Genomic DNA, 27,505 nt, shown 5'->3' with positions numbered 1-27,505 from the left:
TTTTTTTTTTTTTTTTTAGAGGTTTTGGCAAGCAGGTAATTGATGTATAGACAGAAGGGTGTATAGGGACAAAACCAAACCATGAGGCAACCAAGACTGATAGAATGTGGATCAGAGGAAACCCCATTTGCACATGCCAGGTTGCTGATGTGATTCTACTGAAAGCTACTGATCCAGGAGATTGAGGACACCTGTAAGTGGGTGGTTTTGACAGGAGATTTGTGTGCCAGACACAGTTGAATACTTTGTTTGTGCAACAAAATTGCTTTTGCCAAATTTTTCAAGAATGGGGGAGTGTCTGTTAGTGAGTGAGACAGGAGAGTAAGTTTTCATTAGTTTTGGCTTTACGGAAGCCATACTGGTGATCTTCACTGGTAACCTTTACTGGGAAAGATTAGAAAGTGTTGGAGAAAGTTGTTAAATTGGCTGTCTCCCTCATGATGAAGATGTTGAAAGTGTGTGTTGTAGAGTGACTGTTGGTGAGGTCAAAGAGATTGTCCTTCATAGAAATGGAACACCATGGAGTGTACTGTCAAAGAGTGGGATATATCCTTTTTGAGAGAAAGAGGTTGAAGAGTTTGGTGGAAATAGAGGTTAGTCTGGAGCTTGCTAAGGGGTTTTATTACCACCAGTGGCCTAGTTTATTTGATATAACCTAGGTTTTTTTGTAATTGATGTGTATATATTTTCATGGTGATGAGCCTGGTAGTGGTGTGAAGAGTGATAGTTTGTTGTATGTGGAGTTGAATGCAAAGTGGGCTGTTGATGTAGAGGCTTTCTCCATGAGAGTACTGCTTATAGAACTCTGACAGTGAAGTAGAGGAAATAATGCTTCTGCAGAGTTGGTAGGGATCATTTTGGCATGGGATCAAAAGGGACCAACTACACTTAGGACGTTGGGAGAGCCAGTGGGTGTGTAATGCATTTAGGATGATGATCTTGCAGTAGTAGCAGTGCTGGATAAAAGGTTTGAAGGAGGTCCAATTGTTGAACTACTGCAGGCCAGCTATGAATGAATCACTTGTTTAGGAGTTATGAGATTTTGGTTATGTGTGGGATGTGGAAGGATATGTATAATAAGATTGTTTTAGTTGCTTTCTTAAGTGTCTCCAGTCACTCTGTCTGATGGATCAGAAAGTACTGTCAGAAACAGCATAGAAGTGGTGGAACTTAATTGAGTAGAACAGTCATTGAGTTTGAGAGGTGTGAAAGTGGGGTGCATAGAATGTGGAAGTGGTGGGTAGTTGAAATAAGGTAGGCGTTGGATGATCTGATAAAGGTGCAGGCAGCAATGGTTTGGTAAAACCTTGGTTTAGAAGTAAGAAAATCAATGTTGTCTGGATTGCCTATGTGTCAGTAAAAGAGTGGTGAAAGAGACTGAGCCAGAGTAAAGAAAAATGTTCTACATTCAACTACTTTCATTTCAGAATGACAGAAAACGTTTTCTTTTGAACAGCAATTAGTAGGGGTTCTTTTTTAAATACAGTGGAAATGGGAAATAATAGACTTTAATTTCAGTTTTCATATAAACATGCAGGGTATGGTGAAACTTTTTATCATGACACTAACACTAGTGTTAGTGTCATGATAAAAGCATTCACTGTGCTGTGTAAAGTGGTTGGGGATAAGAAGGGCATCCAGCAAGAGAAATTATACTTAAAAAGGAACATATGAGTGATACTTGGTCCCCAATACATCTAGAAAGGAATTGTCATCAAGTAACTGGCTTAGTTTGTGACAACCCATTCAATTTATGCTAACATGGAGAAGCACTTGTAAAATGATGCTCTTCGTTAAGTTTACAGGTTATGAGGTAGTGTATGAGTCTTTTTATCCATGTAAGTCAATAATGTTGTGAAAAACTGATTTGGTTTTATTTCAGGTGGGAACCCTATCACTGTGTGTAGCCGTCAAATAAACATGGAGCTCCATAAAATCAAACAGAAGTGTCCTCTGTATGAAAGTAATGGAGCTACCGTAAGTGTAAATATCAATTTTAGTTTTTGATTTGTCTTTCTTTCTTTTGTTGTTCAAGTTCAAGTGGTATAAATGATATTTTGATATTTTAATCTGGTCGATTCCATCTTATTACTTAATCACCTAAGGACCGTGGATTGATAGAATCGTTAGAGTTTTGGACAAAATGCTTTGTGGTATTTCTTCCAGCTCTTTACGTTCTGGATTTGTATCCTGCCAAGATCAATTTTGCCTTTCATCTTTTTGATGTTGATAAAATAAAGTACCAACCAGTCAAGTACTGTGGTCAATCCCACCCCTCTCAAAATTGCTGGCCTTGTGCCTAAATCAGAAACCATTACTGAGCTGATTTTTTTTTTTTTTTTTTTTTTTTTTTGCAAAACTTTAATCCTTAGTGCAGAGAATCTTGCCTTTCAAATTTGTCAAATTGAAAATACTGATTATAACCAATTTAAGAATAAGTTTTGTTAAAATTCTTAAGTCTTCCAGCTTTCAGATCATATATTTTATTAATACCACTGAAAATGTACAACAGTTTTCAATTTTCAATACTCATTCTCAAGATTAGTTTAAATTTACCAGTTTAATTACTAATTTATTTGATACAATAAAATCTATATGAGTCAATAATTAGAAACACCTTAATGAACAGTTTATAAATTATTCATATTGCATATTTGAGATATAATGTGAATTTTGTCAAAGTATTTACTGTAGATTAACTTTTTTGTTATCATATTTCTATTGAAATAGGCAGTTTCAAATAATTTTGAATATAATGAAGAATTTAGTAGAATAACCATGTCATTAAGTCAGTTCTTGGAACATAAATTAGCATGAAAGTTTGATAAGAGGTTTTTAATTTAGATCACTTAAAAGCAGAAGTTTGTATCATGGAGCCAAGAGCCATTTCAGGTCAGTTTACATCAAAAGTGTTCACTGACAATTTGCCTTTTATGAAATATGATTTGTATCCAAATATTTTGAACAAATGACTATCCTTAGAAAATTTCCTTGATTAGCACATGATTTTGGGTTCAGTTCCACTGCACATCACCATTGGCAACTGTTTTTTACGTCAGCCCTGAGCCAGCCAAAACCTTTTGAGTGAAATTGCTTGGCAGAAACTGAAAGAAGCCCATCATGTGTGTTTGTGTTTATATCTCCTTGGCTTGACATCACATGCAGAGTGTAAAATCACTATTCATACAAAACAGTGTCATTTGTTTGCAATCTTATGTGAAAACACATCCAGCTATTGGTCTATTTGTCTTTGGAAGGTTAGGAGAAATGTTACCTTGCATGGAAAGTGATGAGAGCAACAGGAAGAGCATATTGTAAAAAAATTGTCTCAATAAATTTGGTCTGACACAAGCTAACATGGAAATGGTCATCATTGTTTTCCATGCTGGCATGGGTTGGATGGTTTGACAGGAGCTGACCAGCTGAAGGGCTGTTCAGGCACCTTGTCAATTTTGGCATGGTTTCTACAGCTGGAAGCCCTTCCTAACGCCAACCACTTTACAGAGTGTACTGGGTGCTTTTTACATGGCACTAGCACTTATGAGCCTGCAAGATTAGGGATGTTCAGCTGGAGAGGGTTGCAAAGGATGAGTCTGCATGCAAGGGCAACCATGCTTTTACTTAACTTGACATGTCTTTTCAAGCACAGCAAACTGCCACGAGTATCGGCCCCCTGTCATCCCTTACTAAAATTATGATTATGAATACTGCCACTTCACATTTAGTGAATATTTCCTGTTTTTCCTCACTGACCATCATGTTCTGTAACTGAGGCCATCATAGTCTCTGTTATATGGATCTGAGAGACTAAGTGAATTCGGTATTTTTTGTTAACTGAATTTCTATAGGGAAACAATTTGTTAACCCTCTTAGAGTTTTTATTTAGTAAACATTTTGAGGTAATTTGATTAAACATAGTATTGAAATATATGGAGTTATTTTTAATTGGGACCTACTTTATGGTTTTAAAAACAACTGGTTATTTGAAAGAAATGTGTTGGTTAGTAACATAATAGGTATTTTACTAATTTACTGAATTGACAGTTAAAAATTTATATATAAGTTTTGAGTGTAGCCTTTCTTATAGTTAACTGTCTTGGCTTGTGTAATGTTTCTCCTACATGTGCAATTGCTTCTTTTGCAGGTCCCTAAAGATAAAGATGAGATGGTTGAAAGAGAATTTAACCGTTTGTTAGAAGCTACATCCTATCTCTCTCATCAACTCGACTGCAATTTCATCAATGGCAAACCTCTATCACTTGGCCAGTCATTAGAGGCTGTTATTAAGTAAGACTTGTATTTATTTTTTAAATATTTTTAATTGAATAATTTATTGAATTAAGTGTTTGAAATGCTTGGGAGGAAGTGTATTTGTGTTATTGCCTGCAATATATATATTATTTCAGACAAGGAGAAAATTAACTGAAGTCAGGAGTATTTTTTTTCCTCCATTGATTATGTGAAATGTCGAAGGGATCATTAATCTTCAGAGTAATTAGATACTCATGGAGTAGAACGATCCATGTGTGCATGTTTGACTCGGTTAATTTGTAGGTTAAACTACTGTAGAGAGCCAATTGCATGGATCATTAATTCATGCAATGAAAGATAGCAAGTATAATACACATGGTTTGGGAATTGTATGGAGAGATGGGAGTGGTAAGGAATAGGTGACAAAAACAAGTAGAGAGGCAAATGCAGTGGGTCAGTTTGAGTGAAGTCCATTACACTCATCAGTAAAAAAGACTGGGAAATGGATGGCTCAGGAAGTGCATGATTTTTGTCAATTCAATAGAGGGTCTTTGTCTATGTGAGCACTTGTTTGTCAATTATCAAAATAGATGTACCGTTTCTGAAATGAGGACAGTACTCTGTAGGACATATTTTGAACTTGCAGTAAATCACTAAGAGCACCGTCCGAGCGTGATCGTTGCCTGAGCACCAGCTGTCTGACTTCCGTGCCGGTGGCACAGAAATAGCACCATTTGAGCGTGACCGTTACCAATGTCGCCTTCCTGGCACGTGAAAAGACATTCGAGTGAGTTTATTGCTAGTACCGCTAGACTGGCCCCTGTGCAGGTGGCACGTAAAATACACCATTTCGAGCATGGCTGTTGCCAGTACCTCCTGACTGGCCTTTGTGCTGGTGGCACGTAAAAGCACCCACTACACTCTCGGAGTGGTTGGCGTTAGGAAGGGCATCCAGCTGTAGAAACTCTGCCAAATCAGTTTGGAGCCTGGTGTATCCACCTGGTTCACCAGTCCTCAGTCAAATCGTCCAACCCATGCTTGCATGGAAAACGGACGTTAAATGATGATGATGTATATTGTCAGAGCTTGTTAAAAACTGAAATATTTATTGATTGTGAAGAGAAAGCTGGGTCTCTGATGTAATCATCATGAAATATCAAATTTGGTGTTTGGAAAGAGTTCATTGAGTGGTGAATCCTAGTGTGTGCAATGAAGGACATCTTTTATGCTGAGAGTTGTTTGTAAAGAATTAAAGCAGTTCTGCTTCTTAGCATTTGTATTGTAGTACTGTTAAAGTTCACTAAAGGATTTCATCTTTACTGATGAAAGAATGAGATATTTAGGAAGATTGGAGTTAGAAATTTTTATGTACTTATCAAAACTTGAAACAGAATCCTTTGCTCTGCACATTGAGGGGAGAGAGAGAAAGAAAATGGAACTAGTCAGTTGTTGCAGTTTCTCCTTAGGTACTTCCGGGTCGTTTACCAAATCACCAATCTTGTATTCAGATTCCTTCCTTCCATGCTAGCTGTAAAATGCTCACTAACATTTTCAGGATACATGTTTGTAAATATTGATGATGATATCATTGTTACTTGGGTGCTTTTGGGGCTCCTTTACAAAAGTGAATGTAGAACTTGAAAAGTTGAACTAGATATCAAATTCAAATGGAACATGCTTGTCAGTCATGAGATGTTAAGAGACACCTTTGATTAGACATTATGTGAGTGGCTCTTGAATTAATCTTGTATACAAAGTGCCAGAAATATATTTTATAGTTAAGAGAGGAGAGGTAGTGCTCATGATTTTTGCAGACTTCCTAAATCTGTTGTAAAAATGTGGGTGGAAAAGTAATTTCAGAGGGTTGCAGCTTTGAGGAAGAATAATTAGATTGTTAAGTGCATAATTTTGGATATGACAGGATGCAAATGAGCTTGGGTGAAGACATCAATCAGTGAGCTAGTTAGATGAATAGATTGTTTTGTAGCAGTTGATGAGGTGGAGAGAGAGTTAGTAAACTGTGAGATGGAACCAGTACTTAAAATTTGTTGGTGAGTGAATATTTACCAATCATTTGACTTTTGGATGATAATTAGGTTAAGGATGTTTGTGTGTGTGTGTAGGTGTGCCACTGTCTCAGATATAGGGGCAGTATTCTAGTGAGTTTTACTTGAGCTTCATAGAAGGCCAACAACTTTACTCCATGTGTAAGTCACACCTGTTTTTTCAGTTACAATCAAGCATAAAATAGTGTGACTTGTATATGGGTAAACAGTTTTGATAAAGCATTTTTTGGAAATTGTTAATAAAACAATAGAAAATGTTTGGGATGGTATTTCAGTTCATAATATTTTTTTCTAACAGGTTACAAGAGAAACATGTGAAGGAGAAGCAGTGTGAACACCAGCGAAATATAATTGAACTGCAAGAAAAACTCAGGAAAAATCAAACTTTGGTATTTCTATTTATTATGGTTATTTTACTTAGACATAGGTCCTCCCACATTTTGGGACATATAAAACACCAAGGTTTCTCCATTGTGCTCAATGTAACCACAGTTCTTTCTATTGCTGTCCAACTGCTCCTTGTGCACTTGAAGTCTTCCTAGAAAGTGTGGTGGCAGATGTACTTGGACTGGCTCTTTTCCTGTTTTCCTTCTGTTGGACACAAAATGTGACCTGTAAGGTGTAACTGATGCAGTGCTGCAATATTTTACAACAGCTGGGATTTGATTTGCAAGATCTCCTCATTTGTACTTTTATCTTTCAAGATGTCTTTGAGAAGCCTCCTTGGGCATCATTGATGGAATGTGTCAAGCTTCTCGGTGACCATCACTGACATTTTCCATGTCTCACTGTGATACAAAACTGTTGGCTTAATTATTTCACTATATAACTGGACCTTCATGGTATGCTTGTTGACCATATTTTATGCATACGATTGAATATAGCCTCTACTTTGCCACTTCTATTCTTCACATCAATTTATACTTTTACTAGTATTGATCTCAGGTTGGAGAAATTATCCACGTCTTCACAACCTGTTGTATGATGAAGATGAAGGGTTAGCTTGTAGCTTTAGTTTGCATCATCTCTGCCTTTTTACAGTTGATTCTGAGCCTAATCTTTCTTGCTTGTTCTTTGAGAGAGTTAGGTTAAAAAAAAAAAGCCAAAACAGCCATTTACTTGTGAAAGATAAGTCTAGCAAAATTTTGTTTAAAAAAAAACAAGAACAAAATGTCAGATGGTGGAAACACTTTCTAGAACCCTTGAACCAGCTAGATGTAGTTGCACTATTTGATTTCAACTCAGAACCATTAATTGAATTCCTGCAAGTAAAAACTGATGTAATCAGAAGAGGAAATACAAGAAGCATTGAGGAATACTAAAAAAAAGCTATTGGATAAAATCAAATGGCAGCTGAATTTTTGAAGTTTGGTGGCATTGATGCAGTAACATCACTATCTGCATAATAGCTGCCAATGATAGGTGCAAATATTTACTGATTGGAGAAAAGGAATCATTCATTGTAAGACTTCCAGAAAAGAGAAACCTAGTAGACTGCAACATCTGGCAGGGGATGATGTTGCTCTCCGTATCAGGAAAAGTTTTCTATATTGCAGACAACTAGATTTGACAAGGCATTGATGCAAAAAGAACAAGAAGGATTTTGTTGCAGCTGCTCTTGTACTGAGCAATTTTTTAATGCTCAGAAACATTGTGGAACAATATATAGTTATAGCAAACCTTGTCAGTCAACTTACTGGACTTCAAAAAGGTCTTTGACAACATCCATTAGAAAACATTGTGAGAGATTGTCAAGGCATATGATATCCTCCAATAAAACCTCAAGAATCTGTATGTGAACTCTAGCTGCTGTGTCAAGACATACTAGCCATAGTGAAAAGTCCAACATCAGTACAGGTGTTTGTCAGTGCTGCACCCTCTCAATCCATCTCTTTCTGCTAGCAATTGACTTTTTAGCAAAGAAGGTAACTGATGGGAGCATTGTAGGAGTGCAGTGGAGAGCAATGGAAAAGTTTTGTTGCCGAAACATTGCATGGCTGGCAAAAAAACAAGCTGGGCTGCAAAAACCGTTTTCTTCAATGGAGACAATTTGTGCACAGAAAACATTTCAGTAGTGGCTGAGATTTTATTGAAATGCTTTGTATTTTTCATGGTTTTCATTAATTCAGAGTAGAATGAAACTGTTTATCTGTTTGTTGAATAACAATATATGTAATATACATTAATGTTTTATTATTGGTGGTTGTGTTTTTTTCTCATTTCCAAATTTTAGATATTCATAGTAGAACCCTTTTTTACTCTTGAATCTATTTTATCATCAAATTATTAATTTTAAAAAATTTGTAAAAGATATTGGTTAAAAAGTTCTTGTTTCATACAAATTGGATTAGCTGAAAGGTAAGTAAATTGTGGCTTACATTCCAATGTTACTTGTTGCATGTAATTCTCAGAGTCTGTTTTTCTAATATGTTAATACAAATAAGTGTAGCACCTTAGCAAGACATAAGTAGATATCTGTAAGGAGATACAGACTACCATGCAAGATCTTGTAATCCAATGTATTTATCCACTCAGCCATATAGTTGTTGGTGATATTTAGTTTTAGATTAATATAAGATAGCTTTTCTATGAAAATATTATTGTCCATATAATATTACCATTATAATGAACTAAACAAGTTAAGGGGGCTCACACACTGTTGCTAAATTTAATAGCCTATGATTTAAAGAAGATTTAAGACTATTTTGGAAAAGGAAGGGCACATTGAGATAAAGTACTCCTAGATACACTGTGGCTGGAAAAAGGACTAGGTAGTCACAACTAGAATATATTTGATCATAAGCCTACTGACTAGGGTTGACCTGCAGTAACCAACAACCTCAACTGCAGTGTACTTGAAATATTGAGGTTATTGCAAGTTTGTTGTTGTTGTAAATTTTTGATGTTGATATTTTCAGATGGTTGAATGTAAAGAAAGAGTTGAAGATCTGCATCGTCAATGGAAAACAGCCTCTGAGTCCAAGACTCCAAGAGATATCACTGCTGACTTCCTTGTAAAAAGTAAACTTCGAGACCTCAATGCAGTCTGCAAAGTAAGTGATTTTTAGAGTGTCTGTTAATTTGATTAAAATAAAAATTGTTAAAGAAAAAGCATGTAAAGATTCTATTTCATAACAATGTAATATTTGGCTGTTAGACTTGTTGATAGAGTAAATTTTTTCTTAACAAGATTTTGAAAGTTTCTTTAATGAAAGCTACACATTTATTGTCAGGGAAAGAAATTGCTTTGGTTTTTTTTTTACCATAATTTCATATTTAATCAATTAATAATTGTGTATTTTTTACTGTTTGTAGGGTGTAACATTATATCAGTTGTATTTAATTTTCTTACATTTAATCTGCAATTTATTTAATAAAATGAAAATATTAAATAGATTAGTTCAGTTGTTAAAGGAGTTTGTTTACACAAGTGTTATCAATTTATATCTTATGCAATACATTTTAGGAAACACATTCTCATTTAATTATATATTTCAATCTTATTTGGAAGTAGACAGTTATGTAATGTCAACATATTTGTTGGATTGGTTTACTTAAGCTTGATAAAATGATTAAGCCATAGTCTATTCTATTCTCCCTCCAAAAAGGGGGAAAAAAGTAACCAGTACACTGTATAGTGGTTGGCATTAGAAAGGGCGTCCAGCCATAGAAATCATACCAAAATAGACATTGGAACATGATGCAGTCCTCTGGGTCATTAGATTCTGTTGAACCATTCAACCATGACAGCATAGGAGTCAGATATTAAACGATGATGATGACTGAGTAGCATGGTTCTTAACATGCATGGGATAAAAATAAAAACTAAACCGAGAGAAGAATGGAGCTAAAAAAAAGGTTGAAATCAACAGAAATGATTGGCTATATGATCATTAAAATTGACAAGTGTGATAAAAAAAAAATTATCTCATTTTGTGAACATAGGCACAGACATAGCTGTGTGGTTGAAAAGCTTGCTTTGCAACACATGGTTTTGGGTCAGTCCCACTGCATGGCACCTTAGGCAAGTGTCTTCTGTTATAACCCCAAGCTGACTAATGCTTCATAAGTAAATTTGGTAGACAGAAACTGTGTGGAAGCCTGTTTGTGAATATGTGTTTGTCACCTCTTCTCACTACTTGACAATTAGTGTTGGTTTGTTTATGTCTCCATTACTTAGCACTTCAGCAAACTTAAAGATAAGTTCTGGGGCTGATTTGTCTCTCTGAAACCCTTCATGGTGATGCCCTAACATGGCTGCAGTCCCATGACTGAAAAAATAAAAGATAAATAACATCATTGGTTACAGGTTTACAATGTGTCATTCTCTGATTTATTACACTCATAGTAGTGATTGTAATTAGAGGGGATTATCTGTACAACTTGGGCTGGACAATTACCACCAATTTATTATTTGAAAGCTAGAGTTTTTCAGTTTCTTGCTAATATTTACACCTTTCACTGAAAGTGAGTTACATATATGTATACAACAGGGTACTTGTACAGTGTGCATTTACCAAACTCCACTTATTGGTCAACCTAAAGCTATGGTGGAAAACACTTGCCCAAGGAACTCATGAGATTGCAAATTGAAGGTTGTAACTACATAGCTATACCTGTGTCTACTAAAGAAAAGTTTGGCACCTGTTAATTAATGTTACTAAGGGTAGATTTCTGGTTTTGTAGTATTTTATCTTAAATTAATTATTGTTGCAGGAATATGATGTTCTTATTGAACAACAGAAAGAAATTGATGAAAAATTACAAGAACTTGAATCATCTCCACCAAGGTATTGTGAAGTTTGAAACTCTTATCTACTTGAGTATTAAATATAACAGTATTGACTCATCATTGCTGCTACTGATATCTGTATACGTTGTTTCTAAAATTCTTGTGCTAATCTACATTGATCCCAAAATTGATATACTAGCATACATTGATTCCAAAATGCTTGCATTAGTATATGTTACTTTCAAGATTCTTGTCTTTATACCTTCTTATCAGAATGCTTGTGGCATTTTAACTTTTCCCAAAATGCTTAATTATATACATTCTTTCCAAAATGTTTCATTTTATTATTTTGACTTTCTGTAAATACAAAAATCATTGTTTTAAAATAATTTTGGTTAACCATTAAAAAAAATTTCTGCAAATATTTCTAGCTGTTTTCTAGATTTCCAAATTTTTCTTGCAGTGATGTTTATCTTTCCTCTCGTGATCGTCAAATTCTAGACTGGCACTTTGCCAATTTGGAATTTGCCAATGCCACACCATTGTCTACTTTATCTCTGAAACACTGGGATCAAGATGATGGTTTTGAGTTCTCTGGAAGCCACCTCACAGGTCTGTTTTTCATTTTCACAACCACTGTCATAATTTTATATCTGTTTTTCAAACTTCCTTTAAGTTTCTTTAAATTGAATTAACTGAATAATTTTAGAACTTAATGTTAAGCCGTTAGCATATTTTATATGCAAAAGTAATATTACATGTTAGATATAATTCAAATGAAAGTATTTTGTCCTAAATTGTTTTCTGATATTTTTTCTTTTGTTTTAAAATCAACTTATGAATGTGAGAATTTATTTTTTAATAATTTATTTTTGTTTCATTTCTAGTAAGGAATGGTTATTCTTGTGTTCCTGTGGCACTAGCTGAGGGGTTAGATATTAAACTGAACACAGCAGTGCGACAGATCCGCTATTCTGCAACAGGTAAGTTGCCCTTTCTTATACACATTGCTGCAACAAAAGTTGTTACTAGTTAGTTTTAAGAACTGAATGCATATGTAAATAAATATAATTGAAGACGGTTTGAAAGCAAACTTAATGAATATAAATTGGAGCTGCGCTGCTGTTTTCAGTAGTAAGCTTTTACTTGTGTGTTGACCTGTAACAGTAATATGATAGCATGGAAAATTGAGTGTTAAAACAGTAATGATGATGATGATGTAGAACCAGTTTGATTTCAAGTATTCGAAAGTTGTGTCTAGGAAGAGTTATTATATGCTTCAGTTCTTATGTGAAAAACCAGGTTCAACAGTAATGTATGTTTACAATACAGACACTAACGATAACAGCATCTTTGGTGTATGCAATAAATCTCTTTTTACTTTAACAAAATATTTCTTCTGCTATGCAAGTGTAAAGTCAGTTTTGGTATAACAAAATTGACTGACCATATTGTATGGAATGATCACAGTTGACTGAGCCAACCATCACAGCCTGTCATATAGAACTGTTTCTAACTCTAGGAAAATTATCTTTCTTTACACTAGGTGTTGAAGTAACAACAACGAATGCTCGAAACAGTAGTAGCAATTCAATGACCTTCAAAGGAGATGCAGTTCTTTGCACCTTACCCCTGGGTGTGTTGAAGGATTGTGTTCGTGGCAATGGTGTCAATGCTGTTCAATTCTCACCACCTTTACCTGATTGGAAAACTGCTGCTATTCAGAGACTTGGATTTGGCAATTTAAATAAGGTATTTTACAATGATCAAGAAATCATATTTCTGCCATATATTAATTTATATATTTGCTTCTTTCAATTCTAATTTTTTACAGTTTAGATTTTTTAAAATCTTGTTAAAAACAAAAAGTCTTTGTAAATATCTGAAGAGATGTATATATATTTTTTCCTTTTTAAATTTCAGGTTGTATTGTGCTTTGACCGAATGTTTTGGGATCCTAATGCTAATCTATTTGGACACGTTGGTAGCACAACAGCCAGCCGAGGAGAGTTGTTCCTGTTTTGGAACCTGTATAAAGCTCCAGTGCTGCTGGCTCTTGTTGCTGGAGAAGCAGCTGCTATTATGGAGAATGTCAGTGATGATGTTATTATTGGACGTTCAATTGCTGTTCTAAAAGGAATATTTGGCAATAATGCTGTTCCTCAGGTGAGTTATTTCATTTTGGTAAAATTTCATTTCTATCATAACCATATATAATGGCTAAGGATAAATATTTTATGTTTTGAAAACATTCGAGCGAGGTTGTTGCCAGTGCCCCTGGATTGGCTCCTGTGCAGGTGGCACGTAAAATACACCATTTTGAGTGTGGCCGTTGCCAGTACCGCCTGACTGGCCTTCATGCCGGTGGCACGTAAAAGCACCCACTATACTCTCGGAGTGGTTGGCATTAAGAAGGGGATCCAGCTGTAGAAACTCTGCCAAATCAGATTGGAGCCTGGTGTAGCCATCTGGTTCACCAGTTCTCAGTCAAATCGTCCAACCCATGCTAGCATGGAAAGCAGACATTATACGATGATGATGATGATGAACTTGAAGTATCACAGAATTTGAATTAAACTTTGGTCCATATATATTAATTTATAATATGTCACCTCCTCCTTTTATTATTTTTTCCTCAGTTCTTTTTTTAAAAAAAACTTAGAAACAGAAGTGCACATTATACAAGAAACCAACTACTGCCCTCAGTTTTTTATAATAAAAAATTTTTTTTTTTTTCACTCTTATCAAAAATGTATATTTATGTATGAAAAATTCTGGATGGTTTAATTTGAAATGTTTTTCTGTTCTGAAAATGTAAAATGCTGTCTTGATTTATTAAGATAATGGTTTAAAAATTCTTTAATATTCAAAACAGTTTCTAATTAAAGTAGATTCTTTAAAATGTTTTCTCTTGCTGGTTTTGTTGTTGTTGATGTCATTGTTTACCTTTATATCAATCAGGAAGTAATGGGCTTTTAGTAAGCAACAATAATAGTGTTACAGTAAATTTCAAAGGTCACTTTCAAATTTGTTTTGATTTCATCTAGAATGCTGTGAATTTTATGAAGCAGTTATATTAAACCTGACTAAGCATTTTTTTCTCTCTGTAGGTCAGTTTACTATAGAAAAATCAATGTGTATAATAAACAAGGTTTTTCTCTGGGATTTTATTTTGTCTATTATTTGGTCTATTTATTATATGTGAAAACTATAACTGATGTTGAGTCCAAAAGTGAGTTGCTATATGGTCAACATGCTAGAAATAGCAGTAAAATGTCTTTTAAATCATACTCTACCATTTTCAAGATGTATAGATTCATATGACTGAAAGGAGAAAATTTTAAAAAAAACAAAAAAAAACGGGGACATCATGGTTGAAACACCTTTAATAGATTTGCTTGATCAATTATGTAGGACTAAACCTACTTAATTGGAGTGATATTTTACTTTCTGTCTGCTCTAAATCACTTAGATCAAGTGTTTTTCAAACTCGTATTACATAGGCAAGACCTTATTGCGTTATATTTAGTATTCAAAACACTCCTGAGGTATTTTCTCCAACTCATAATCAGCGTCACTACACAGCCTCTATTTCTATTTACTCTTAGTCTGACCAGACTGAGTAGAATATACTTTGCTGACGTTGTCTAATAAGGTTGAAATCTATCTTGCTTTTTTAAGGACCAAATTTATTCAAGTCTATTTCCAAAATGTTCGATCAACGAGTTTAATGGAGTTATCTACCTTGCTTGTAACTGATTTTTCAACATTGTCTATTAATTGCTTAATCTTTTTCAACCCACTGTATGCAGACTAAATATTGTTGGCAAACATTTGATGTTTTCATTTGAAATGGAAATTTCCTTCTAGTTATGCTTTCTTATTTAGAAGCCTGATTAGTTTTATATTTGTGTGTGTGTGTGTGTGTGTGTGTGCAGATGCAGGCATGTCTGTCGTTAAGAAATTTGAGTCCGACTGTGTGGCACCTTGGGCAACTCTAACTAAACCTTGTGAGGGAATTTCTTAGGCAGAAACTATGCATAAGTCCATTGTATGTTTGTGTATCCTACCAGTGCTTGACGACTTGTGTTGGTTTATTTACATTACTGTATTTTGGAGGTTTGGCAAAATGGCCAATAGAATAAGTGCCAAACTTAAAAGTAAGTACTGGGGTCAATGTGTCTGACTAAACATGTCATGGTGAAACCCCAGCATAGCTGCAGTCCAATGCATGAAATAAGTGAGATACAAGATACAATATTTCTTTTTATTAGAAATATATGTTGGCGATGATTAATTTGTGACACTTGAGTGTTTGTATTTTGTAGCCCAAAGAAACTTTGGTGACAAGATGGCGAGCTGACCCATGGGCACGTGGTTCTTATTCATACGTTGCAGCTGGATCATCAGGTAATGAACTGTTAAATATTTGTAGTTGTCTCTGATTGCTACACTAAACGCCTTACTATCATCATGTATTGTTAGTTGGTAACAAATGTTTTGTATAAATGTTAAAACTATTGGATTGAACACTTTCTGCATTCTATTCCTAACAGAACTGAATTTGCATATCACTTCTCTGAAGGTAAACGGAGTTGATAAAATTATTATCAGTCATACACTCTGGTCTATTCACTTAATTATGCCCCTTCTATATGAATGTGAAACCTTGTGTCTAAAATTAAAAATTATATCCATCCATTCATTTTTTTCTGTCCACTATTCCTGGGAGTAGAGTCCTCAGGTACCTACTCCATAGGTTCCTTTTAGCAGCAACCATCATTATAACCAATACAGCATCATTCATCATGTGTTACACAAGAAATGCATTTGAATTTTAGGTGGAAAGGTCAATTAAAAAATATATATTGCAGTCTGTATAACCAGCCATAAGCTTGCAACTTGTTCTGGGAGCCCAAAGGATGTTTGTCCCAGGACTCCAAGGGAGGGGAAAACTGTTAGAAATTATATCTTCCTTTTCATATATGGATGGCTGAGGTTTAAAGTTCAATTAGGTAAATATCCATTTATTGAATTGACTGAATTGGTAGAAAAACAAGATTTATATATAGTCAAGCCCCTTAACATCCTGTGCTCATGTTAGTTTTTCCTGTTTCATGGGTTGAATAAAACATAAAGTACCATAAGTGAGCTTGAGCCTATGTTAGAAATAATGTATTTTAATTTCTTTTTAATGGTTGTTGTTAGTGTAGTAATTTTTTGTAGAACTCTTGAATAATAATAATTGTTCTAAATATTTTTATCACTATTTATGTAAATTTTAACCATGAATTTCCATGTTAATTTACCTTATCAAAATGTTGTTCATCTTTCTTGATTAAATTATTTCTCCTCTTATTTTATTGCAAACAGATTAGATTAATTCTTTTACTGTCCATTATATTAATAATGGCAAAATTGGTCATAGAGTAGAATTTAGTTTACCTTCAGACTTCTGCTGATTTGTTAAATCTGGAAAGACAGGAATTGTCAAGTACTGAGCTTCATTTAACTGGCTACATTCCTCCCCACTATGTGTAACATTATGCTTATGTTACAAGCCAGTATTAACAATCATTCTGAGTTTACTTTTATATGCTGGTATGGGTTGTACAAGTTGCCACAATCCACGTTGCTCTCATGTTCCATTAAGTGAAAATAGTAAAACTAAATAGGAAGTAAATGTATTTGTCAAAGATTACTACTTAAGTAGACATAGTAACTAATGTTTGAGTGCAGCTGATTCAAATGAAACAATTTTATAGCATTCGTAAAATTTAGCCAGCTTCAATGCTAAAGCAGTTTTCAGTTAATTTCTAACAAAATGTTTTTGTTTTATTTTAGGTAATGATTATGACTTGATGGCAACTCCAGTTTGTCCAAACTCAGCTGCAACTGGTGGCCCACCACAACCAGGAAATCTACCTCGACTTTTCTTTGCTGGTGAGCACACCATTCGCAACTACCCTGCTACTGTCCATGGTGCTCTGTTGAGTGGATTCCGAGAAGCTGGCCGTATTGCTGACCAATTCCTTGGAGCTCCTTATGCCCTTCCACAACGACCACCAGTAGCAACGCATGTCACTTGAACTCCATGTTCTTTAAAAAAAAATCAAACAACAGTTACTCTATAAAGAAAGTAAAAAGGATGTATACTGATCCATGTTTGCTAAACTTTACATTTTCATATTCATATCTTCACTCCACAAATGTAAATGTCTAAACATAATTTTTTTTTAATCTTTGAAGACTCACATGTTTGTCTTTTTTTTTTTTTTTTTTATAAAAAAGCAGGAATTTGTATTTTTGTTAATTTAGATAACCATTATCACCAGCCCAGTTTACCTGAACAGAAGAAGCTTGAATGTAAATTTGTTTTAAATGGATAGTTTGGGTTTGAAAATTTAATCCAATAATTTCTTCAGTAATCTTCACAAATTTTGTCTCATCCCATAGATGGTTTCCATAATTAGCAAACCATGTGCAACCTTTTTAAGGAGACCTGATTTGTATTGTCACTAATACTTTATCATTTGCAATCAGTCATCCATAACTCCCACTGGATCATTTTATGGTGTCATTTACTTCATCTGTGTGTATGCATGTGTTTACTTTTGTTTTCAGATTTGAATTCAGTTTTTCTAAGCCCTGCATAAACTGAGTTTAAAGGGGAAAAATACCAGCTGTTGATTGTAGTGGAAATCATTACTTGGAATGAAATTTCTGATTTAAAGTTATATGTATGGTGATGATGTATATATACAAAGAATGTCTTAATTCCATCATATTTCATTTTACTCAATCTGAAATCCATTGCTAGATTGAATTCTAGTAATTTGAAATCTCTATTTCATTCCTAACAATGTTGTTATTGTCTGAAACTCAGGAAGCTTGTTGTTGTCTGCACCTCAGGAAGCTGAATTTGGAGAAAAGACTGCAACAGCAATTCAGCACTTCTTTCTCCGCATAAATTTTATTTATTTATCCATCCATCTCACCTAAAAACCTTGACATTATTTTGAATTATGTCATCTAATTATAGTTTCCATATCAGTTGTGAGACAGGACCAGCCCATTGGCATATTGTAAACTTTGTTGTCTATAATCAACTCCCTATCAGTGAAATTTTTATTTTCTGATGGATTTCATTTTTCCAATTTTGCTGAATAAAAGGAAAAGCTTTTTTTATAAAAAAAAAAAAAAAAAAAAATTTCAAAATGATTCATTTCTAACTATTTGATGTGTAATAGTTGTAAAAAACAATCATTACTCCTGAATTGTTAATGTTCCTTTCAGTTGGCAAGTGTAGATTACTTCCACTTCAGGTAAGATCACACTAATACTAATTACGAAATACTCTTGAGATATTTTCATTAAGAAAGAGGGACAGTGTCCATAACCTGTCGGTTATTGTGGTTCATATTCAGCTTGAAATTTTGCAAGCCTTTGTCTAGATAAAATGTAAATAGTTCCAGTTCTGAAGAGAAAGGATCGAGAAGTTTGTAGTTGAGGTAAATTTATTCTTTAATTCCAGGTTAGTCCTATTTCAGAGATGTTCTACTCTTATCAAGGACTACATCCTAATAAATCATTGAGGAAATTGATTTGATAGTTAGTGTGTATGTGAACTGTTTTTAATAAGTAAGGTTGTAATTTGAAATTTACATAAAATTTGTTTTGCGAATGAGATGCATAGATTTTTGTATTCTGCAAATACATATTGCAATAGTATTAACATCCACTTCAGACTGCCTGGTTGCCTATTAAGATTTTGGTGCAATTTTGTTGTTTTCACTGGTCAGTAGATTTATTTTACATTTTGGGAATCTAAAACAGTTGTAATAACCATTTAGGGAATGTTCAACTTGTAGAGGGGCATATTTTTGCATTAAACATTCTATTCAATAACAAAAAGCAAAGCAAAAAAAGAAAAGATAAGATTGAAAGTTTATTAAAATTATATAATAACGACTTTATTTTCTCTCTCTTAAAATCCAAGCCGAAAATATTCTGTCTGCAGATGTGTTCCAAGTACACACAATAGTAAATTAGTGAGAGCATATTTTGGCCAACAAGAGACAAATAGTATAAAGGATTTGATTCCTAGCATTACTTCAGATGACCAGGCTTGTAGCCTGGCTATATTTTCTGGTTTTCTCTTAGTTGAATAGACAAATGATTTCAGCAGCAATTGTTGCTGAGCCCGGTCAGATATACCAAAGTAGTTGAGGAAAAAAAGAAATTACAAATAAATGCATAATTGAAAAGTTAAAGTCTAGGCTTATCTTTTCAACAGTATTTGCTTGGTTGAATTCAATATTATTACCTGACTGGTTAAAAGACAATATCAGCAGTAAATATTGGCAAGTTGGACAACTTAAAGCCATTTCTGACAAAGTTCTCTTGAGATATTGTTTTTGATACTATGTTACCATCTTAAGAGTTACTAAAATATAAAAATTTGCAAGAAACACTTGACACGACCCACACAGCAATGGACAAATTCATCTTTCAACCTACAAGACAACTTAGCATTTGAAGTATACAGAAACATTTCCTGAGATAGTCAAAGCTGACAACTCTTTAAGAGTTGCTTAAATAGTTTAATGGAAAGATAATAGGAATTAATATTCCTTGGTGTATGTATATATATACACACTCAAATACACAATATAAGGGGCTGCATTACACCATAAATACATGGTTACCGCACATTTAAAGAGTGTTTTTGGTTTTCTTTTGAGGGATCACTAACCTTAAAAACTTGTAATTATGTCAATTACAAATTGTAATGCTTTGGAATAAACAGACCAGTGATCAATAATATCACAGTACACTGATTGCTAATGAACAATGACTGATGGCATTTGGTGGTGAATGTAAAAGGTGGAAATGGCCCTATTCCCCGAGTTTCAATCCACAGCAAGACTATAAAGTCAACAGATGAAGACACAAAAGGTTAATATTAAAAGCTAATTCTTAGGAGGCTGGATGTTTGTATCTATAACTTGAGTATTCTAAGACAAAACAAGACTATTACAACTTTCTCATCTGAACCTTGAATCACTGCTTTCCTGCCATACCCCCTATACTGATATCAACATTACTTCAACTAATAATCAAGAGTTACAATTAGAAAAACAGGAGCACTAGCCAATACTTAGTCTGTTCACAGTTAATTAACACTATTTTAATCTGTTAGCTTTAGATAGAAAAGGAAGCCATAGTCTAAAAACAAAGAATTTGATTAACTGGACCTAGTTACACAACTATATAGGGGAGAAAAAAATTGAATCCTTTCATAATTACCATAGAGAATCACAACCAAGATTAATCTTTAAATTATTCAATATAAAAAAAAAAATCACTAACCAAACCCAATTACACCAAATGCCACCCTCAACTTGATTATTTAAACTGTTCAAAATATCTATGAGCTTAACACTAAATCAAAAAGTTAACCCTGGCTTCTAAGGAAATAAGAGTGTATTTGACTTAAGAGATAAACCAAATTAAAGTTTTATTTATACCTTTCTTTATTTACATGGCAGATAATTTCAAGTGAGCAACTAAAATATAAAGTCTACAGTATGTTGAATGAAGTAACTAAGTCACAAGTTGATATGTACAGAAAAGTCTTCAGAAAATCCAAGGTTTGTTGCACCATTTGTTAAGCAGGAGGATTCATAATCCAGATAAAAAGGCGATAGCTTGTACATCCATGGGAAGGAATGTATTCTGATCAGTTGAATTATTGTATTTAGTCCAAAAATGGATTTGTATCCAATGTTTGAAAGGAAATCCATAGAAAATAAGTAATAACTGTTGAATAAGTTGTTGCTTTGTTGTAGTAGCTATGAACATCAGGAATATGCTGGAATCAACAGATGACTATTCACAGAAAATAACTTGGTCAAAAATCCATAGGATCAATTGGCGTTCTTATGAAATATCTAATGAGAGAAAAAAAACAAAAAAGTAAAGTACTTCCTTATACAAGTTACATAGAAAAATAATTGCAGGTAACATAAACAGACATGAAAAACTAAACTTACAAGAAAAGGGCGAATCACCAAAGCTTTTGTGTATCATGTCAAGATTGAACTTCAAGAAAGCTTCATACTGCTCTGTAAATAGAAAATATCAACTTTGCCATCAACAATTTTAACATGTTTTTAAAACTCTGCAAGTGATTAGTTTTATTGTCATAATATTCAGACTGAAAGGCCAATAAGATGAATACTTGAGACATGCAGGACTTTCATTAAAGAAGTTTAAAATTTGCACAACCTTATGTTAATAATTTAAAGATGGGATCACCATGTAGACAAGGTATTGAATTCCCTTGACATGGATCACAAGCTCAAATCTGCTCCCAACATTTATTTTACATGGTTTTAGTTCAACTAGCTGTCAAGAGGATTTCACCTTCAGAACAGTATCAATCCATTATATCATTTTGATTTGCCATTGGATGTGTAGTTTCTACCAAAGAGGACATCTTTATCCTTTAAAGATTCTGGCTGTAAGACATTCATTCCTGCACTGAGAAAATAACAGGCACGGAAGCTAAATATGGAACCTGTTGTCTTCAAGTAAAAATGGCCTTGCTTATATGCAGAAAATGAGTGTGTATAAACTCCATACATTGACTCACTGCACACAAATAGGTGTAATGAAATCACAGACAGACTAAGAGAATGTAGGTAATAGATGCACTGGGGCAGTACACTGAATATACCAGATATAGATTCTCTTAAATGCCTAGATGGCTCACTAGTAGTAGTTGATAGCTGTTGTTACCTAGATATTATAAGGTTATGTAGTTGTTCTAAAAGTATAGCAACCAGGGTATGAACAGGTTGGGGAAAGGTCAGGAAACTGCTACTGGCAACAATGATCTCTCTCAGACAGAAAGGTAGATTGCAATACTGCATGGTAGTGAGACATGGACCTTGAATGCAGACGAGTTGAGAAGACTGAATGAAATAATTTGAGCATTTATTACAGGATGTGAAATCTGAGTGTGCATGAACAACAACTACAAAAAGTGCCAAGAGAAAAATTGAGCATAGGAGGAATTAGATGTAGTGTGCAAAAACAAAAAGACTGCATTGGTATGGATATGTGATGCATTTGGATGAGGACAGCTGAATAAAGTACCAATTAATATATATATATATATATATAATATATATATTTAAAGAGAGAGAGAGAGACCAACTGAAAGAGCTGTATGACATCAAACAGATTACTCTGTGATAATCCTTCTTGCTCTCTGGACTCTGAATTCAACTTCTGCCATGGTCAATTCTATGTTCCACCCTTTCAGGATTGATAAAGTGCCAGTCCTGTACTGGTGTCATTTCAGCTCTTTCTTTCTAAAAGAAATCAACTGTGATCAGACATAGAGAGGGATGGATATAAAAATGCCAAAATCACAGTTGGCTGGTGTTAGGAAAAGCATCCAGCCATAAAAACCAGACACTGAAGCTTGGTGCAGTCTTCTACCTAGCCAGCTCCTGTCAAACCGTCCAACCCATATCAGCATGGAAAGCAGACGTTAAATGATGACACTGTCTGTCATGGCAGAACTCCATCAAGGAATTGAGGGGATGTGACAAACATATAAGCTAGCATTCAAGATTAACTCTGCAGAGACCTGGCCTGATTTAGGAACTTACAGAGCATTATGCTATTAGCACTGTTGTGTTATTAAAGACTGGATCTTTGGACACTTAATGTCATATTCCTGCTCCAAAAGTTTCTTAAATTGTCTTCATAGAGTTAAAAACAAATTTTTCTCTCTCAACATGCCAGAATATGAAGACATTGCAAGTAAGAGTTGTTGATTACTCAAGATATATTTATAACTCGGCAATGAAACAAATACATAAGCAAAACAAAATCAAGATGTTGGATATCTAGGTTAATGCCAATAATTTTATATCATGAAGCTGCATACCACAGTACCAGAAATGAACATTACATGTACTGATAAAATGCTTTTGAGTCTCAAATTTATAATGTACTAAGATATACAAGAAGTGAAAAATTTGAATTCTAGCTAAGAAAATAAAGTAAAAAAAAAACTTTATGATAGCAATGTAAAAGTCAGAAAAAATGTAAAGGAGAAAGATAAGTAAACCAACAAAGAATGAGTAAAATCCTTCATTGTTAGTCTCACCTGCTAATTTGTTTGAAAGTACACTGTTGTATTCCTCTCTGACCTGAGACTCTCTGTCTTTGAGCATTCTTTCACATATCATAGTAACCTGTTTGAAAGTGAACAAAGGTGTATCTTTCTTGCTAGGTGAGAATGTATTTTGAGATAGAGATGATGAACACGACTGCGAAGTGCCAACTTCTTGCGGAGGGGGACTGTTAGTTCGTTGATAGTGTAATTGACGTCTACGCTGCAATCTCTTGATCTCCAGACTGATGTTAGCTGCTATTTGTTCTGAAAAGGAAATTGCACATTCTCTATTTAATCTGTTACATAAATTGACCAAAGGAGAGAGGAAAACAGTATCAAACTACCTGATTACTGTTCCAATTTCAAACGTTAACACAAACAAAAAGAAAAAAGAAAGAAAGAAAAGATAAGAAGACCTCCAAGATTTACATTTGAGTGTAATTTTGAATGCTTAACCAAATATTTCATAATTGGCTAAGACAGTGTATTAGATAAGTTTGTAAATATGAATACATTTCTATACTGTAGAAAAATATGGGTTCTGAAATTTTAGGCCAGGCTTTTCTACAGCGATTTTCACTTCCAAGGTATTTTTTCATATTAGCAAACTTTAACAGCACACACCACTACAAATTTACTCAAACTAGTTTTTATTAATAATTTTATGTAATACAATACACCACATAATTTGCATTCAACTATTCAATAATTACATTACTTTGTACGCAATTATTCTAACCAATTTACAACCAACAGTATTCACACATACACACATCATCATCATTTAATATCCATTGCCCATGCTGGCATGGTTTAGATGGTTTGATCAGGGCTGGTAAGCTGGAAGGCTGCACCAGACTCCAATATGATTTGGCATGGTTTTTTACGGCCAGATGCCCTTCCTAATGCCAACCAATCCAAGAATGTAATGGGTGCTTTTACGTACCACTGGCAAGGGTGCCATTTGCCATGACTGTGATTTTGCTCACCTTGATGGGTCTTCTCAAGCATGACATAATGCCAAAGGTCTCGGTCATTGCCTCCATGAGGCCCAATGCTCGAAAGGAACTAAGCCACTTTACCTCCTTGAGACCCAATGCTCAAACGGAGCTCTTTACATGCCACCCACATGGGTGCCAGTTACAAGACACCAACATCAGCCATGACTACAATTTCACTTGGCTTGACGGGTCTTCTCAAGCACAGCATATCGCCAAAGGTCTCAGTCACTAGTCATTGCCTCTGTGAGGGTCAAAGTTCGAAGATCATGCTTCACCACTTCTTCCCATGTCTTCCTGGGTCTACCTCTACCAGAGGTTCCCTCCAGTTACAGATTGGCACTTCTTTACACAGCTGTCCTTGTCCATATGCATCACACAGCCATACCAGCGCAGTCGTCTCTCTTGCACACCACATCTGATGCCTCTTATGCCTAACTTTTCTCTCAAGAAGCTTACACTGTTGAACATGCACACTGACATTGCACATCCAACAAAACATACTGGCTTCATTTCTTTCAAGCCTACACGTCCTCGGCTGTCACAGTCCATGTTTCACTGTCTTGTGGCATGGCTGTTTGCACACAGGCATCATACAATCTGCCTTTCACTCTGAGAGAGAGGCCCTTTGTTGCCAGTAGAGGCAAGAGCTCTCTGAACTTTGCCAAGCCTAATCTTATTCTCACAACTACGCTCTCAGAGCATCCACTTCCACTACTAACTTGGTCACCTAGATAATGGAAGCTATCTACTGCCTCTAGCTTGCTTCCCTGGTAGTTGATGAGTCCATTTTCTGCATATTTTCAGCGTTTATTGTACCTGTGCATCTTTCACATACAAAAGCTAGTTTCCTTGTTAACCTTCCTCTGATATTGTTGCGCCTTTTATGTCCAAAGCTTACAACGGGTGCATCTTATGGAGTTTCTACCCAAACCTTTTCTACAGATTGAGCAGGGCCATCTACCTGAAGGGATTTGTGATTTGTCTGACTTCCTACTTAGTAATACTATGGTTTTTGCTGTTAACTCTAAGGCCCTTCGATTCTACACCTTGCTTCCATACAAGGAACTTCTCTAGTTCTAGTAGTGACTCAGCTATAAGAGCAAGGTTTTCAGCATAGCAGAGCTCCCAGGGGCAGCCTATCTTACATTCCTCTGCTATTGCCTGGAGGATGATGATGAACAAGAGGAGGCTGAACACCAATCCTTGGTGAAACCCTACTTGTACCCTGAATTCTTTGCTGTACTCATTGCCAACCTTCACCTTACTGGTAGCATCCCTGTACATAGCTTGTACAGCTCTCACCTACCACTTGCCTATATTAAAGAATTCAGCTGGATTTTTTTTATTTGCATGTGTCCAAGGGGAAGCGAAGACACTTTTAAATTGTTCACTGAGTATCTCACTTACTCTTCAGGGTCTGTTGTCAGCGAGTCATTCCTTTGGAATAATAGTGCTATTTTATATTGTATTGTAGCTGTTTCCTTTGCAAATTTATAGTCCTTTTCATGTGAGAATTTGATCCTGTTTCTGATTTCTATAAGTATGCGTATTAAGATAGACGTCTCGCTATCATCCTTCAGTTGCCTATTTATCCACTTTGAGACCTTTGACCTGCATCTCATAAGGATTTTTTCTGTCCCAGAGAATCTTGTATGTCAGTGTGCTGGCCTTTCTTTCTGGGGTATATACATACATATACATATATACACACACACACATATATACATATATACACAAAAATATACATGCATATAAACACACACATATACATACACACATATATAAATATATACACACATACAGGGGTTGGACAAAATAATGGAAATACCTAGCATCATAATTTTGAAATATCTATAAAACTGTCAAAAGCTTGTTTATTTATTTATTTTTTTTTTATTCATTATTAGTGTTGTTTAATATGTTTTGCTAAACTTGCTGTTTCTTTTCAGCTATCATCAGAAAAAGGTAATTAAAATTAATTAAAATGACAGATCTATATCGGACTTTCAAAGAGGTCAAATTGTTGGTGCTTGTATGGCTGGCGCCAGCCTAACGAGAACAGCCGAAATGTTTGGTATATCAAGGAGTACTGTCTCGAAAGGAATGACAGGCTTTGAGAAAGAGGGAAAAACCTCATCGTTGAAACAAAACTCAGTAAGAAAACCAAAACTTCCAGATTGGGACCGTCAGACTCTTATAGAAAAGATCACAAAAGTACAGCTCCCAAAATTACAGCAGAGCTTAATGACCACCTCAAGAACCCAGTATCCAAAAAATAACTGTTTGCCGGGAGCTGCACAAAGCTGGATTTCATGAAAGGGCTGCAATCAGAAAACTACTATATTCAAAAACAAATGCTGCAAAGCTTTTAGAGTGGAGTAAAAACTTACAGAATTGGTCCCTAGGGCAGTGGAAGAATGTTATTTATTCGGATGAGACATCCTTTACCCTATTTCCGACCACCAGCTAAGTGTACATGTGGAGACAACCAAAAGAAACATTTGACACAGACTGCCTTCTTCCAACTGTTAAACACAGAGGAGGATCTGTGATGATCTGAGAGCTATATCTTGGAAATCCACTGGCCCAATGGTTTCCCTTCGTGGCAGAATTAATAGTCAAGACTATTTAAGCATTTTATCTGATCAAATTCACCCTATGGTTGTGGAACTGTTTCCAGAGGGAAACACAATCTTTCAGGGTGATAATGCACCAATTCACACAGCTAAAGTTGTTACTGAATGGCATAAGTTAAACATCTTATCTGGCCACCACAGTCCTCAGATCTCAATATTATTGAACATTTCTGGTGCATTTTAGAAAAACAAGTAAGGAGTCGATATCCTCCACCATCATCACTACAAGAACTGGAGAGTTTTAGCTGAAGAATGGACAAAAATTCCTTTGGAAACAATTCAAACTTTGTACAAGTCCATACTGTAATTACTGCCAAAAATGGTCCTACTCCATATTAAAATAAATTTGTTTAAAATTTTAAGGTGTTTTCATTATTCTGTCCAACAACTGTATATATACATACACACACATATACATATAAATATATACACATATATATACATATAAATATATACACATATATATACATATAAATATATACATATACATATACACATATAAATATATACATATACACATATAAATATATACATATACACATATAAATATATACATATACACATATAAATATATACATATACACATATAAATATATACATATACACATATAAATATATACATA

At 34.7% G+C, this 27,505-nt stretch overlaps 2 protein-coding genes across 6 annotated transcripts in view; one reads left to right on the top strand and one right to left on the bottom strand.

Annotated features, from left to right (window-relative positions):
* Nucleotides 1-18,653, top strand: part of LOC106869849 (lysine-specific histone demethylase 1A) — a 44,705-nt gene extending 26,052 nt beyond the window's left edge. For 4 of the 5 annotated variants that reach the window (XM_014915780.2, XM_014915766.2, XM_014915792.2 and 1 more), the window contains exons 8-18: nucleotides 1,883-1,983; nucleotides 4,145-4,287; nucleotides 6,616-6,706; nucleotides 9,236-9,370; nucleotides 11,034-11,107; nucleotides 11,513-11,661; nucleotides 11,937-12,032; nucleotides 12,596-12,801; nucleotides 12,973-13,215; nucleotides 15,378-15,459; nucleotides 16,894-18,653. In XM_014915780.2, coding sequence (XP_014771266.1) covers nucleotides 1,883-1,983; nucleotides 4,145-4,287; nucleotides 6,616-6,706; nucleotides 9,236-9,370; nucleotides 11,034-11,107; nucleotides 11,513-11,661; nucleotides 11,937-12,032; nucleotides 12,596-12,801; nucleotides 12,973-13,215; nucleotides 15,378-15,459; nucleotides 16,894-17,138 — 1,565 coding nt within the window. In that variant the 3' untranslated portion in view covers nucleotides 17,139-18,653. The remainder of the gene's footprint in view (nucleotides 1-1,882; nucleotides 1,984-4,144; nucleotides 4,288-6,615; nucleotides 6,707-9,235; nucleotides 9,371-11,033; nucleotides 11,108-11,512; nucleotides 11,662-11,936; nucleotides 12,033-12,595; nucleotides 12,802-12,972; nucleotides 13,216-15,377; nucleotides 15,460-16,893) is intronic. The other variant, XM_014915775.2, reaches the window with a different exon arrangement.
* A 331-nt stretch (nucleotides 18,654-18,984) lies between these two features.
* Nucleotides 18,985-27,505, bottom strand: part of LOC106869878 (akirin-2) — a 25,880-nt gene continuing 17,359 nt past the window's right edge. The window contains exons 2-4 of the mRNA XM_014915804.2: nucleotides 23,237-23,509; nucleotides 21,105-21,176; nucleotides 18,985-21,002 (exon numbers count right to left, since the gene is read on the bottom strand). Coding sequence (XP_014771290.1) covers nucleotides 20,992-21,002; nucleotides 21,105-21,176; nucleotides 23,237-23,509 — 356 coding nt within the window. The 3' untranslated portion in view covers nucleotides 18,985-20,991. The remainder of the gene's footprint in view (nucleotides 21,003-21,104; nucleotides 21,177-23,236; nucleotides 23,510-27,505) is intronic.

Source organism: Octopus bimaculoides, chromosome 2 (genome assembly GCF_001194135.2).
Source record: "Octopus bimaculoides isolate UCB-OBI-ISO-001 chromosome 2, ASM119413v2, whole genome shotgun sequence".
Lineage (NCBI taxonomy): Eukaryota > Metazoa > Mollusca > Cephalopoda > Octopoda > Octopodidae > Octopus > Octopus bimaculoides.
This window is presented reverse-complemented; position numbering and strand designations above follow the sequence as displayed.